Below are 15574 nucleotides of genomic sequence, written 5' to 3'. Positions count from 1 at the left end.
CAGCAGATCAGGTAGCATCCACAGAAACATAGAAACATAGAAAATAGGTGCAGGAGTAGGCCATTCGGCCCTTCGAGCCTGCACCACCATTCGGTATGGTCATGGCTGATCATCCAACTCAGAACCCTGTACCTGCCTTCTCTCCATACCCTCTGATCCCCGTAGCCACAAGGGCCATATCTAACTCCCTCTTAAATATAGCCAATGAACTGGCCTCAACTGTTTCCTGTGGCAGAGAATTCCACAGATTCACCACTCTCTGTGTGAAGAAGTTTTTCCTCATCTTGGTCCTAAAAGGCTTCCCCTTTATCCTCGAACTGTGACCCCTTGTTCTGGACTTCCCCAACATCGGGAACAATCTTCCTGCATCTAGCCTGTCCAATCCCTTTAGGATTTTATACGCTTCAATAAGATCCCCCCTCAATCTTCTAAATTCCAACGAGTATAAGCCTAGTCGATCCAGTCTTTCATCATATGAAAGTCCATGGAAAAGAATAAACAATCAACGTTTTCGGTCGTGGCCCTTCTTCAGGACTGAGAAGGATGGGAGAAGATGCCAGAATGAAAAGGTGGGGGTGAGGGAAAGAGGCTAGCTGGAAGCTGATAGGTGAAGCCAGGTGGATGGCAAAGTCAAGAGCTGGAGAAGAAAAAGTCTGATTGGAGAAAGGGAAGGAGGAGGGAACCCGGGGGGAAGTGATTGGCAGGTGAGAAGAAGTAAAAGGTGAGAGTGGGGAATGGTGGGGGTTGGGAAGAAATTGACATTGATGCCATCAGGTTGGAGGCTACCCAGACTTAACACAACGTGTTGCTCCTCCACCCTGAGGGTGGCCTCATCTTGGCACAAGAGGAGGCTTTGGACCTTGGCTAAGTAACTGGTGCAGGGGGCAGGGCTTCAAATTCTTGAATCATTGAGATCTATTTTGGGGAAGGTATGACTTATATAAAAAAGATGGATTACACCTGAACTCAAAAGGTACTAATATCCTGGCGGGATTGTTTAATATAGCTGTTAGGGAGGGTTTAAACTAAGTTGGCAAGGGGAAGGAAACCAAGGTGTTAGGGTCGAGGAAGAGGAAAATAGTAATAAGTCAAAAATACTGTGCAGCAAAGATGGCAAGAAGGACAGGCTGGTGAATATACAGGATAATTTGCTGCAAAATAGAAATATAGCAAAATCGGCAACAGATACTGATCTAAATGTACTGTACTTAAATGCACGCAGCATTAGAAATAAAGTGGATGACCTTGCTGCACAGCTGCAGGTTAGAAGGTATGATATTGTGGCCATCACCGAGTCATGGCTAAATGATGGATGTGATTGGGAGCAGGATACACAGTGTACAGGAAGGATAGGAAGGTAGGTAAAGGGGGTGGCGTGGCCCTGATGGTAAGTAACGATATCAAATCAATAGAAAGAAGGGACATAGGATCTGAAGAGGTAGAATCCTTATGGGTAGAATTAAGAAATGGCAAGAGTAAAAAGACACTAATAGCAGTTATATACAGGCCTCCAAACAGCAGCCGGGATGTGGACTACAAGTTACAGCTGGAAATAGAAAAAGCGTGTCAGAAGGAAAATGTCAAGATAATTATGGGGGATTTTAATATGAAAGTGGATTGGGAAAGTCGGGAAGGTAATGGATCTCAGGAGAGGGAGCTTGTAGAATGTCTACAGGATGGCTTTTTGGAGCAGCTTGTCCAGAAGCCCACCAGGGGACCGGCTGTTTTGGATTGGGTGCTGTGTAACGAACCTGAGGCGATTAGGGAGCTGGAGGTAAAGGAACCCCTTGGAAGTAGTGACCATTATATGATTGAGTTCAGTTTCAAATTTGAAAAGGAGAAGCTGGTATCAGGTATATCAATATTTCAGTGGAACAGGGGAAATTATAGTGGTATGAGAGAGGAACTGGCCCAAGTCGATTGGAAAAGTAAACTAAATGGAGGGATGGCAGAGCAGAATTGGATGAAATTCCTACAAGAAATAAGGAAAATGCAGGAAAAATATGTTCCAAGAAAAAAGAAAATCGTGAATGGAAAAATGGCACAAATGTGGCTAACGAGAGGTTAAGGCAAAAATAAAAGCAAAAGAAACGGCGTACAAGGAAGCAAAAATTAGTGGGAAAAATGAGGACTGGAAGACTTTTAAAGACTCACAGAAGAAAACTAAGAAAGTGATTAGGAAAGAAAAGGTGAATTATGAAAGGAAGTTGGCGATTAACATAAAAAAGGATCTAAGAGTTTTTTTAAATATATGAAGAGTAAAAGAGTGACAAGGGTAGGTACGGGACCGATTGAAAATGATGCTGGAGAAATTATATTGGATAACAAAGAGATGGCGGAGGAACTGAATGAGTATTTTGCATCAGTCTTCACAGTGGAAGACATGAGCAATATACCTGATAACCAGAGGTATCAGGGAATAGAATTAGGTACAGTCAAGATTACTAGAGAGAAAGTGCTTGGGAAGCTAAGTGGACTAAGAATAGATAAGTCTCCCGGTCTGGATGAGGTGCACCCAAGGGTTCTGAAGGAGGTGGCTTTGGAGATTGTGGAATCATTGGAAATTATCTTCCAGGAATCAATAGACTCTGGCATGGTTCCGGAGGACTGGAAGGTCGCAAATGTAGTTCCGTTATTTAAGAAAGGAAGGAGGCAGCAAAAAGAAAATTACAAACCTATTAGTCTGACATCGGTAGTTGGAAAGATATTGGAGTCAATCCTCAAGGACGAGGTTATGAAATACCTCGAGGTGCATGACAAGATAGGCCGAAGCCAGCATGGTTTCATGAAGGGAAGATCCTGTCTCACCAACCTATTGGAATTTTTTGAGGTAATCTCAAATAAGATTGACAAGGGAGAGGCTGTGGATGTTATGTATTTGGATTTTCAAAAGGCCTTCGATAAGGTACCGCATATGAGGCTGCTTCATAAGATGAGAGCCCATGGAATTATAGGAAAGATATTGAAATGGGTGGAGCATTGGCTGATAGGCAGAAAGCAAAGGGTGGGAATAAAGGGATCCTATTCTGATTGGTTGCCGGTTACCAGTGGTGTTCCGCAGGGGTCGGTGTTGGGGCTGCTTCTTTTTACGATGTGTATCGATGATTTGGATTATGGATTAAATGGTTTTGTGGCTAAGTTTGCGGATGATACCAAGATAGGTGGAGGAGCAGGAAATGTTGAAGAAATGGAAGGGTTGCAGAGAGACTTAGTCAGTTTAGGAGAGTGGACAAAGAAATGGGAGATGAGATACAACGTCGACAAATGTACGGTTGTACATTTCGGAAGAAGAAATAATCGGGCAGATTATTATTTATATGAGGAGAAAATTCAAAAATCATAAGTGCAAAGGGACTTGGGGGGTCCTCATGCAGGATACCCTAAAGGTTAACCACCAAGTTGGATTGGCGGAAAGGAAAGCGAATGCTATGTTGGCATTCATTTCAAGAGGAATAGTGTATAAGGGTAAGGAGGTGTTGATGAGGCTCTATGGGGCATTAGTGAGACCTCATTTGGAATACTGTGTGCAGTTTTGGGCCCCCTATCTTAGAAAGGATGTACTGATATTGGAGAGAGTTCAGAGAAGATTTACGAGGATGATTCCTGGAATGCAGGGGCTAACATATGAGAAGCGTTTGTCAGCTGTTGGATTAGAGTATAGAAGAATGAGAGGGGATCTCATAGAAACATTCTGAATGTTGAAAGGGTTGGACAGAGTAGATGTGGAAAGATTGTTTCCCTTGGTAGGTGAGTCCAGGACAAGAGGCCATAGTCCTAGAATTAGCGGGTACTCAGTTAAAACAGAGATGAGGAGAAATTTTTTTAGCCAGAGGGTCGTGGATTTGTGGAATTCGTTGCCACATACAGCTGTGGAGGCCCGATCATTGAGGGTGTTTAAGGAGGAGATTGACAGGTATATAATTAGTCAGGGTATCAAGGGATATGGGGAAAAAGCTGGAAACTGGAACTAGATGGGTGAATAGTTTAGCTCATGGGGGAGCTGCGGAGCAGACTCGATGGGCCGAATGGCCTACTTCTGGCTCTTTGTCTTGTGGTCTTGTGGAGAATGGGAACTGGAATTAAAATGTTTGGCCACCGGGAAGTCCCACTTGTGGCAGATGGAGTGGAGGCACCGAACGAAGCGATCCCTCAATTTAAGACGGGTCTCACTAATGTTAAGGAGGTCATATTGGGAGCACCGGAAACCTTAGACGACCCTAGCAGATTTGCAGGTGAAGTGTTGCCTCACCTGGAAGGACTGTTTAGGGCCCTGAATGGAGGTGAGAGAGGAGGTGAATGGGCAGGTGTAGAATTTAGGCCACTTGCAGGGATGATTGCCAGGAGGGAGATTAGTGGGGAGGGATGGATGGACAAGGGAGTCGTAGAGGAAGTGAACCCTGTGGAAGTGTGGGGGGGAGAGGTAAAGATATGTTTAGTGGTAGGATCCCTTCGGAGATGGTGGAAGTTGTGGAGGATAATGTGTTGGATACGGAGACTGATGGGTCGGTAGGTAGGCATAAGAGGGACTATGAAGGCAGTGGGAAGGTGGGGTGAGTGCAGATGTATGGGAATTGGTGAGGGCAGCATCAATAGTAGGAAGAGGGTTGTGCCTGTGATGGAGCTGCTGAGAGTACAACACCTTGCAGCTTCCTGTGATCCTATTCATTGGAGCTTCCATTCCTGTATTTCAACCAGTCAAAATGCTCTCCACTGTACATTAATAGAAATTTGTTAGAGTCTTAGGTGATATACCAAATCTCCTCAAACCCCTAATGAAGAAGCAGCACTGGAATGCGGTCATCATGATTGCATGATCCTCCGAGATGCTGATACCAAGGGACTTAAAGCTGCTCGCCCTTTCCATTCTTGGATCCTGGACTTCCTGTCAGATTGCCAGCAGGTGATAAGAGTGAGCTCTCTCACCTCTGCCCCTCTGACCCTCAACACAGGTGCTCCTCAGAGCGGTGTCTTGAGCCCCCTCCTTTACTCTCTGTATACCCACGACTGTGTCGACACCCACAGTTCCAATCTGCTAACTAAATTTGTTGACGATACTACATTGATTGGCCTAATCTCAAATAATAACAAGGCAGCCTACAGAAAAGAAGTCACCACCCTGACACGTGGTGTCAAGAAAACAACCTCTCCCTCAATGTTGCAAAAACAAAGGAGCTGGTTGTGGACTACAGGAGGAATGGAGACAGGCTAATCCTTACTGACATCAATGGATCTGCGGTCGAGAGAGTGAACAGCTTTAAGTCCCTTGGCATACACATCACCAAGATTCTCACGTTTCTCTGTACATACTGGCTGTGTGGTGAAAAAGGCAAAAGAGCGCCTCTTTCACCTGAGACGGTTGAAGAAATTTGGTACAGGTCTCCAATTCCTAAGAACTTTCTACAGGGGCACAATTGAGAGCATCCTGACTGGCTGCATCACTGCCTGGTACAGGAACTGTACTTCCTTCAATTGCAGCACTCTGCAGAGTGGTGCGGACAGCCCAGCGCATCTGTAGATGTGAACTTCCCGCTATTCAGGACATTTACAGAGACAGGTATGTAAAAAGGGCCCGAAGGATCATTGGGGACCCGAGTCACCCCAACCACAAACTGTTCTAGCTGCTACCATCTGGGAAACGGTACCGCAGCATAAAAGCCAAGAACAACAGGCTCCGGGACAGCTTCTTCCACCAAGCCATCAGACTGATTAATTCATGCTGACACAACTGTATTTCTATGTTGTATTGACTGTCCTGTTGTACACACTACTTATAATAAATTACTAGAAATTGCGCATTGCACATTTAGACTGCGATGTAACGTAAATATTTTTACTCCTCGTGTATGTGAAGGGTGTAAGTAATGAAGTCAATTCAATTCATCGCTATTCCACAATGGGAACTGGTGTGTGTTGTCCCACTTCCTACTTTCTGAATTCCACAATTCATTCCTTGTTCTTGCTGATGTTGAGTGCTAGGTTGTCGTAGCACCACTAAACCAGCTGATCTATCTCACTCCTGTACGTCTCCTTCTTGGTATATGAGATCTTTCCAACAATGGTGGTGCCATCTGCAGATTTACAAATGGCATTCGAGCTGTGCTTAGCCCCATAGTTAGGAGTGTAAATAGAGTAGAGCAAGCGGGTTGAGCAGGCATCCTTTGAGGTGCACCCGTGTTGATTGTCAGTGAGGAAGACATGTCATCAGCAATCAGTACTAACTGTGGTCTCCCAGTGAGGAAGATGAGGATCCAGTTGCAGAAGGAGGTAAAGAGGCCCATGCATTGAAGCTTGCTAATTAGTACTGAGAAGATGTTGCTGTCGAACGCTGACTCTAGTGTACGTTTTGCTGCTGTCTCAATGCTTCAAAGCAGAGTGGAGAGCCAGTGAGGTTGTGTCCACTGCCAACTTGTTGTGAATTGCAGCAAGTCCAGATCCTTGCTTAGGTAGGAGTTAATCCTAGCTATGGTCAACTTCCCAAAGCACTTCAGCACAGTAGGTGTGAATGCTACTTTTTTTTTCATCAAAGATATCTTTATTACAAATTCAGTGTTATATATACAAAACAGTGCAAAACAGTGATTAACACAATTACTTCACTACAAATAAACAATACACATTAAACCAAAATGCAGATCCTCCTGCCACCCGTTTCCAAGACCCATGGATGGCTGTTTCCGCCAGCCCCAGGAGCAAGTTGACAAGGACATCCTCATCCCTCCATGCCCCCCTCCTTACTGGATGACCGTATATAAATAGGGTGGGGATAAAATGCAACCAGAAGGCGAGAAGCAGCCCACGCAGATACGCAAAAAGGCGCTGCAGCCTCACACACTCCATGTACTTGTGGTACACGGTCTCCTCCAGCCCGCAGAAGTGACATGTGGCTGGGAGAACTGTGTACAAACTAAAAAATTGATTACAAGACACCGTTCTATGCAGCAGCCTCCACCCCACATCTGGGAACCTCAGATCGCAGTTGCAAGAGGGTGATGATGTCCTTGAACACACCAGCCAGAGGTCAGCACAGGTTTTCAGTACCCAGACAGGTATCTCATCTGATCCAAATGTATTGCAAAGGTCCACCTCTCTTGAAGGATGTTCTGATATCGGCTTTCAAGACAGAGATCACAGGGTCGCCGATTGCTGTGGGGATTTGCATGGTTGTGGTGTTACTCTCCCTTTCAAAGCATGCATAAAAGACATTGAGCTCATTGGGGAGTGAAGTGTCATTGCCATTTATGCCATTAGGTTTTACCTTATAAAGAAGCAATGGCATGCAAACTTTGTCACCACTGCCATGTATTGCTTTTTTACTCTCACGATGACCTTTTGTAGGTCACATATGGACTTCTTGTAGACTTCTGAATTGTCAGCCTGGAACGCCACAGACTGGGAAACTCCAGGGCTTCTAATTTTGGAGAATTCAGTATGTTCTCAAAGGTCTTGCACCTTATAGTTTATTTACACTGCACTTTCTCTGTAGCTGGTACATTTTGTTCTGTATTGTTACTGTTTTACCTTGTTCTACCTCAATGCACTGCGTATAGAAGACAAGCTTTTCACTGTATCTTGGTACACGCAACAATAATAAGCTAATTCCAATTCTATTTCCAAAGAACGTTTGACACTTCCACCCTGGCTATGATTGGTTTGAGTGTTGCTTTCTCTTATTGGTAGAATGTTATACAAAATGCTGAAGGAACTCAGCAGGCCAGGCAGCATCTATGGAAAAGAGTACAGTTGACGTTTCAGGCCGACACCCTTCATCAGGACTGGAGAAAAAAAAGATGAGAAGTTGGAGTAAGAAAGTGGGGAGAGGGGAGGAAGAAATACAAGGTAGTAGATGATAGGTGAAACAGGGCAAGGTGAATTAAAGAGTTGGAAAGTCGATTGGTGAAAGATATAAACAGGTATAGAATGGGGTATCTGATAGGAGAGGACAGAAGGCCATGGAAGAAAGTGAAGGGGGAGGAGTACCAGAGGGAGGTGATGTGCAGGTAAGGAGATAAGGTGTGGAGAGGGAAATGGGAATGGGCAATGGTGAAGGAGAGGGAGGTGGGGCCATTACTGGATGGTTGAGAAATTGATGTTCATGCCATCAGGTTTGCTCCTCCAACCGGAGCATGGCCCCATCACAGCAGTAGAGGAGGCCATGGACTGGCATAACGGAATGGAAATGGGACATAGAATTAAAATAGGTGGCCACTGGGAGATCCTGCTTTTTCCGGCGGAAGGAGCATAGGTGCTTAGCGAAGTGGTCTCCCGATCTATGTGGAGTCTCACCGATATACAGGAGGCCATACCAGGAGCACCGACCACAGGATATAACCCCAAAAGACTCAAAGGTGAAGTGTTACTTCACCTGGAAGGACTGTTTGGGGCCCCTGATTAGTAGTGAGGAACGAGATGTAGGGGCAGGTGTAGTACTTGTTCTGCTTGCATGGATTAGTACCAGGAGGGAGAACAGTGGGGAGGCATGAATATACAAGTGAGTCACGTAGGGAACATTCCCTGCAGAAAACAGAAAGTGGGGGGGTGGGAGAGAGGGAAAGATGTGCTTGGTGGTGGGATCGCATTGGAGATGGTGGAAGTTACAGAGAATTATGTGCTGCACACAGAGGCTGGTGGGGTGGTAGGTGAGGACAAGAGGAACCCTATCCCTGGTGGGGTGGTAGGAGTATGGGGTGAGGGCAGGCATGCATGGAATGGAAGAGATGCGGGTGAGGGCAGCATTGATGGTAGAGGAAGGGAAGCCCCTTTCTTTTAAGAAGGAGGACATCTCCTTAGTTCTGAAATGACAAGTCTCATCTTGAGAGCAGATGCAGTAGAGATGGAGGAATTGAGAGAAAGGGACGGCATTTTTACAAGTAACAGCGTGTGAAGTGGTGTAGTCCAGGTAGCTGTGAGAATCAGTGGGTTTATAAAATATATCAGTAGATAAGGTGTCTCCAGAGATAGAGACAGAGGAATCGGGAAATGGGATGGAGGTGTCCGAAATGGACCAGGTAAATTTGAGGGCAGGGTGTGAAATTGGAGGCAAAGTGGATGAAGTCAATGAGCTCTGCCTGGGTGAAGGAAGCAGCACCAATGCAGTTGTTGATGTAGTGTAGGAAATGTTGGGGAGTGATACCAGTGTATTATCCAGTGGCCATCCGTTTTAATGCTATTTCCCATTCCAACATGTCAGTCCATGGCCTCCTCTACTGCCGTGATGAGGCCACACTCGGGTTGAAGGAGCAACACCTTATATTCCATCTGGGTAGCCTCCAACCTGATGGCATGAACATCAATTTTTTGAATTTCCGGTAATGCCCCCCCACCCCTTCAGCATTCCCCATTCCCATTTCCCTCTCACCTCCCTCTGGTGCTTTTCCCCTTCCCTTTTCTTCCATGGCCCTCCCCCATTTTATTACGCCGATTTCTTGTCTTCTTTTTCTCCAGTCCTGATGAAGGGTCTCGGCCTGAAACATTTTCTGTTTACTCTTTTCCGTAGAAGCTGCCTGGCCTGCTGAGTTCCTCCAGCATTTTGTGTGTGTGTGTTGCTTGGATTTCCAGCATCTGCAGATTTTCTCTTGTTTGTGAACACACCTGTATCTTTACTTGGGTTTATAATATAGCTATTCTCTGATTGGCAGGAAGGTTCTACCAGTAATGCGATTGGTTAGACTGGTTTCCTGCTCTCATTGGCGGAGACGTTCCGCTTGCCCTGTAATTGGTTGGTTCTGGAGACTCTGGACAGCCGGCGGGCTCGGACGAGCAGTGAGGAATGGAAGCGGCCTCGGGTCGCGGGCGCCTGCGGTCGCCGCCGTGTAAGGTGCTGGCGGAGCAGCTGCGGCTCGGTGCGAGGAGGGATGGGCAGCCGTCAGTGTGGCTGCTGGATCGGCCTGGCGGTCACCGGGCTCCGCTGGATGTGAGCGTAGTGTGGATGCAGGGCACGGTGCTGGAGGTGCGGCCCGAGCACAACACCAGCCTACAGCTCCTCGACGAGACGGGCACGTTCACTGTGGTTGGAGCGGCCGGCGTCCCGCAGGGGAGACCCTGCACCAGCCGAGGTAATGGCTGCAGGCTCGGCGGGGCGAAAGGGTCCTGGGTTGAGGAAATATATTACTCTATTTCTAATTAACTATCAGTCTCCTCTTCGTATCGCTTCACGATATATCAGGAGGCGTTTTGGTCCACTGAGTCCCTGGGGGCTCCAAAATAAATCTCATTTCAGCACTCCTCCCATTATTTCCCTGTAATCCATTTTAATCCTAACCATCCATAACAACCTGTACTAGGGGAATTACAGTATCCAGATAATCTGATGACCAGTGTTTCTTTGGGAAGCGGGAAGAAGATTATGAGAATGAACGATCTCCTCGCTGACATCAATTAAGTTCAAAAGTGAACCTGGGTTGAAGGAATTATGAGACCATGCTGTCTGTCTCTTTGTTTGACCCTCCCCCCCTTTCTTCACCTCCTAAATGTTTCATTTGATCGCCAACACCAGGGATGAGAAAGATATAAGAAATGTTGAGAGAATGGTTTACCTGAAGTTGCTCATCTTTATTGTAGTCATAAAGCACTACAGCATAGAAATAGGGACTTTGGCTCATCTAGTCTGTGCTGCACTTTTATTCTGCCTTGTCCCACCGACCTGCACCTGGACCATAGCCCTGCACACCCCTCCCATCCATGTACTTACCCAAACTTCTCTTAAATGTTGCAATCAAACCTTCATCCACCACTTTGTCTGGAAGGGTGTTCCACACTTGCAGCACCCTCTGAGTGAAGAAGTTTCCCTTAAATATTTCACCTTTCACCCATAACCTATGACCTCTAGTGTAGTCTCACTCAACCTCCGTGGAAGAAGCCTGCTTGCATTTACCCTATCTATATCCCTCATAATTTTGTCTACCTCTATCAAATCTCCCCACTTTCATCTACACTATAGAAAATATAGTCCTAATCTATTCAACCTTTCCCTATAACTCAGGTCCTCAAATCCCAGTAACATCTTTGTAAGTTTTCTCTGCACTCTTTCAATCTTATTGCTATCCTTCCTGTAAGTAGGTCACCAGAACTGCACACTATGCATATTTGGCCTCGCCGACATCTTATATAACTTCAACATACCATTCCACCGCCTGTACTCAGTGCATTGGTTTATGAAGGCCAATGTTCCAAAAGCTCTCCTTACAGTGCTATCTCCCTGTGATAACACTTTCAAGGAATTATGGACCTGTATTCCAGCTTTCTCTGTTCTGCTGCACTCCTCACTGCCCTACCGTTCACCGTGTAATCTTATCCTGGTTTGTCCTCCCAAAGTGCAACACCTTGTACTTGTCTGCATTAAATTCCATCTGCAATTCTTCAATCTCACCCAGACCTTGCTGCAAGCCTTAACAGCTTTCCTCGCTGTTCCCTACACCTCCAATCTTGATGTCATCTGCAAATTTGCTGATTTGTTAGCGGTTTGCAAAGTGCCTAAATGGAAGATAAGATGTTGCTTATGTTACGGAGCAGTGAAGAATGTTACGGGGCAGTAGATCAGAATGGAGTGGAATTGAGAATTAAAGTGTCAATCAGCAGGAAGCTTAGCATGTTTAAAATATTTCGCTGACGGTCAAAATGTGCTCCTTCTCACCTGAACACGAGGAAATCTGCAGACACTGGAATTTCAAGCAACACACATAAAAAATGCTGGTGAACGCAGCAGGCCAGGCAGCATCTATAGGAGGAGGTACAGTCGATGTTTCGGGCCAAGACCCTTCGTCAGGACTAACTGAAAGAAGAGATAGTAAGAGATTTGAGAGGGGGAGATCCAAAATGATAGGAGAAGACAGGAGGGGGAGGGATGAAGCTAAGAGCTGGAAAGTTGATTGGCAAAAGGGATATGAGAGGATCATGGGACGGGAGGCCTAGGGAGAAAGAAAGGGGGGGGGGAATGCCCCACCTCCTCTTTGTACCCCATCCGTTATTTATTTTTTATTATTATTATATATATTTTTTCTCATTTCCTTCCTCTGTCCCTCTCACTATACCCCTTGCCCAGCCTCTAGGATTCCAGTTGGTGAGGAGCTGAAACATTGACTGGTTTCTGTTTCTGACTAAGTTCCTCCAGCATTTATGTTTTTCTTTCAGATTCCAGCAGATGCACTTTTGCTTTTTGTACAATGTGGGATGCCCTTTCATTACATTAGAGGGTTGACAACAATCGTCAGCTTTTCGATGGTACTTGATATGTAGTACCTTTATTTTATAGAAGTCTTATTTACATAGAAAACATACCAAAAAGCTTTATAGGACTGTTATCAAATAAAAATTAAATTTCAATAAATTGCAGGTGTGCTTCAGTAACAAGATGCTGGAAGCATGCTTTCTCACTTGTCTGAGTAAATTTAATTTCCCATTTCTTGGCCTACCTTCCCATTTGATCTTTGTCCCATGTAACTTGAATAACATTCTCTGTCCACTACATAAATTTTAGTGTCATCTGCAAACCTACCAATCACTGTCATTACATTCTTAGTATCACTGGCATATATGGTGAAATTTATTATGTGACATCAGTACTTCAAACTTGCACACACTCATTAAATAAATAGTGTAAAAAAGGGGAAAAGAAAGTAGTGAGGGAGCATTCATGGGTTCAGTGCTCATTCAGAAATCTGATGGCAGAGGGGAAGAAGGTATTCATGAACCGTAGAGTGTTGTGCTTTCAGGCTCCTGTACCTCCTCCCTGATGGTAGCCATGAGAAGAGGGCATGTCCTGTGTGAAGGGGGTCCTTAATGATGGATGCCGCCTTTTTGAGGCATCTCTCCTAGAGGATGTTAGGGAGGCTAGTGCCCATGATGGAGCTGATTGAGTTTTTAACTTTCTGCAACTTATTTTAATCCTGTGCATGCTCCTCTACCATGCTCTGACTCCTGCCACCAAGTCAATTTTGTGTCTATTTGGTTAGCTCACCCTGGATCCCACGTGATCTAGCATTTTGGATTAGCCTCCCATATAGGGTCTTGATCACCTCTTGAAAAACCTTAAAAATCTTGAGACGCTATTTTCCATGAACAAAGCCATGCTGACTATCCTTAATCAGTACATGTGTTTCTATTTGCATATAGGTTCCTTCCAGTAATTTTTCTTCTTCTGAAGGTAGGCTTACTGACTTGTAGTACCCCGGCTTGTCTTTGCAGCTTCTTAAATAAAGGCACAACATTTGCCATCCTTCAGTTTTCCAGTTCCTCACCTGTGGTTAACAATGATACAAATATCTCTGCCAGGGCCTCAGCAATCTTTTTCCTGGTTTCCCGCAACATCCGAGGATACTCCTGGATTTATCCTCCTTCATGTGCTTCAAGACTGCTGGCACTGCTGCTTTTGTAATGCCAGAATATCTGATGACATCCCTGTTCTTCTTCCTGAATTCCCTGGCTTCTATGGCTACCTCCACAGTAAATACAGATGAAAAGAATTCATTTAAGATTTCTCCCATTTCTGTGGCTCCAAACATAGCCATTCTGATCCTTAATCGGACATATTCTGCTATAAGACTGAAATAGAGAATGCTGGGAGCATAGCGTCTGTGAAGAGCAAAGCATTTGATATCTCCAATCCATAACCCTTCTTCAAAGGTGAATAGATCTAGAGAGAGCAAGATGGAGGGATCCAGAAAGATCAGTACCCTGTGCTGAAGACTTTGGGCAAAGGAAAGAGCACAAAGGAAGAGACATAGAAATGTAGAAAACCTACAGCACAACACAGGCCCTTTGGCCCACAAAGCTGTGCCGAACATGTCCTTACCTCAGAAATTACCTAGGGTTACTCGTAGCTCTCTGTTTTTCTGAACTCCATGTACCTGTCTAGGAGTCTCTTAAAAGACCCTATCGTCTCTGCCTCCACCACCGGCAGCTCATTCCACGCACTCACCACTCTCTGTGTAAAAAAAAACAACTTACCCCTGACATCTCTGTACCTACTTCCAAGCACCTGAAAACTGTTCCTTCTTGTGCTAGCCATTTCAGCCCTGGGAAAAAGCCTCTGACTATCCACACGATCAATGCTTCTCATCGTCTTATACACCTCTACCTAGTCACCTCTCATCCTCTGTCGCTCCAAGGAGAAAAGGCCTAGTTCACTTAACCTATTCTCATAAGGCATGCTCCCCAATCCAGGCAACATCCTTGTAAATCTCCTCTGTACCCTTTCTGTGGTTTCCACATCCTTCCTATAGTGAGGCGACCAGAACGGAGCACAGTACTCCCAAGTGGGATCTGACCAGGGTCCTATATAGCTGCAACATTATCTCTTGGCTCCTAAACTTAATCCCACGATTGATGAAGGCCAATGCACCGTATGCTTTCTTAACCACAGAGCCAACTTGCGCAGCAGCTTTGAGTGTCCTATGGACTTGGACCCCAAAATCCCTCTGATCCTCCACACTGCCTAGAGTCTTACCATTAATACTATATTCTGTCATCATATTTGACCTACCAAAATGAACCAGTTCACACATATCTGGGTTGAGTGCCATGTCCAACTTGGATTAAGATGAGGATGAGGGGAGTAAATTTGAGGTTTCTACTGAGGACTGATTGTTGGGAATTAGTGAGGGGAAGATGAGAAGGAACAGTGAAAACATTGCAGGCCATGGCCTGGGAGGAAAGGGAGAAGAGGTCAAGGTTATGATATGTTTATGAGGACACGCAGTCCCCTTTTATTGTCCTTTAGTAATGCATGCATTAAGAAATGATAAAAATGTTTTTCCAGAATGATATCACGAAAACACATGACAAACCAACTTAAAAACTAAAAAAAAACACATAATTATAACATATAGTTACAACAGTGCAAAGCAATACCATAATTTGATAAGAACAGACCATGGCACAGTAAAAGTCTCAAAGTCTCTCGAAAGTCCCATCATCTCACGCAGACGGTAAACCTCCAGCGCCGCCAACTTGCCGATGCAGCATCCCGGAAGCATCCGACCACAGTCCGACTCCGAGTCCGTCCGAAAAACTCCGAGCCTCCGACCACCTATTCAGCACCGAGCACCATCTCTGCCGAGTGTTTCAACCCTGGCCCCGGCAACAAGCGATATGCAAAGCCGAGGATTTGGGGCCTTCGTCTCTGGAGATTCTTGATCACACAGTAGCAGCGGCAGTGAAGCAGGCATTTCAGAAGTTTCTCCAGATGTTCTTCTGCGCTTTTTCACGGCTGTCCCATCAAATCCGGATTGATGCACGGCCCCCTAGTTACACATATCGATATTCATTCAGAACGGCTGCGTGTGCTGCATCGCGCCGCCATCTTCTCCTCCCTCCTGGTTCAAGAGCTGTTTGAGTTTGAAGTCAAATAGAAAAGAAAAATTTGGTGAAGAATAAAAGAAAACTGCGACCACAACTGCTTGGAGGTAGTTAGAGGAGTGAAGAATGTGCCTATGCTGACACATGGTTGTAAGTGTGGATTTTGCAATGTGATTGAATTTAATTGAATTGACTTTATTTCTTACATCTTTCACATACATGAGGAGTAAAAAATCTTTACGTTACATCTCCGTCTGAATGTGCAAAGTACAAATTGTAGTAA

General features: G+C 45.2%; 1 protein-coding gene across 5 annotated transcripts in view; it reads left to right on the top strand.

Moving 5' to 3' along the window:
* The window catches only part of rmi2 (RecQ mediated genome instability 2), a 95090-nt gene that overhangs the window by 34287 nt on the left and 45229 nt on the right, over positions 1-15574 (top strand). For 4 of the 5 annotated variants that reach the window (XM_072268934.1, XM_072268931.1, XM_072268933.1 and 1 more), the window contains exon 1: positions 9721-10052. The exons of the other annotated variant lie outside the window; for it this stretch is intronic. In XM_072268934.1, the coding sequence (XP_072125035.1) occupies positions 9767-10052 (286 nt within the window). In that variant the 5' untranslated portion in view covers positions 9721-9766. Of the gene's footprint in view, positions 1-9720; positions 10053-15574 lie in introns of those variants that run through there. 5 annotated transcript variants of the gene reach the window in all.

Source organism: Mobula birostris, chromosome 9 (genome assembly GCF_030028105.1).
Source record: "Mobula birostris isolate sMobBir1 chromosome 9, sMobBir1.hap1, whole genome shotgun sequence".
Lineage (NCBI taxonomy): Eukaryota > Metazoa > Chordata > Chondrichthyes > Myliobatiformes > Myliobatidae > Mobula > Mobula birostris.
Note: the sequence above shows the minus strand (reverse complement) of the source record. Positions and strands in the feature narration are given on the sequence as shown.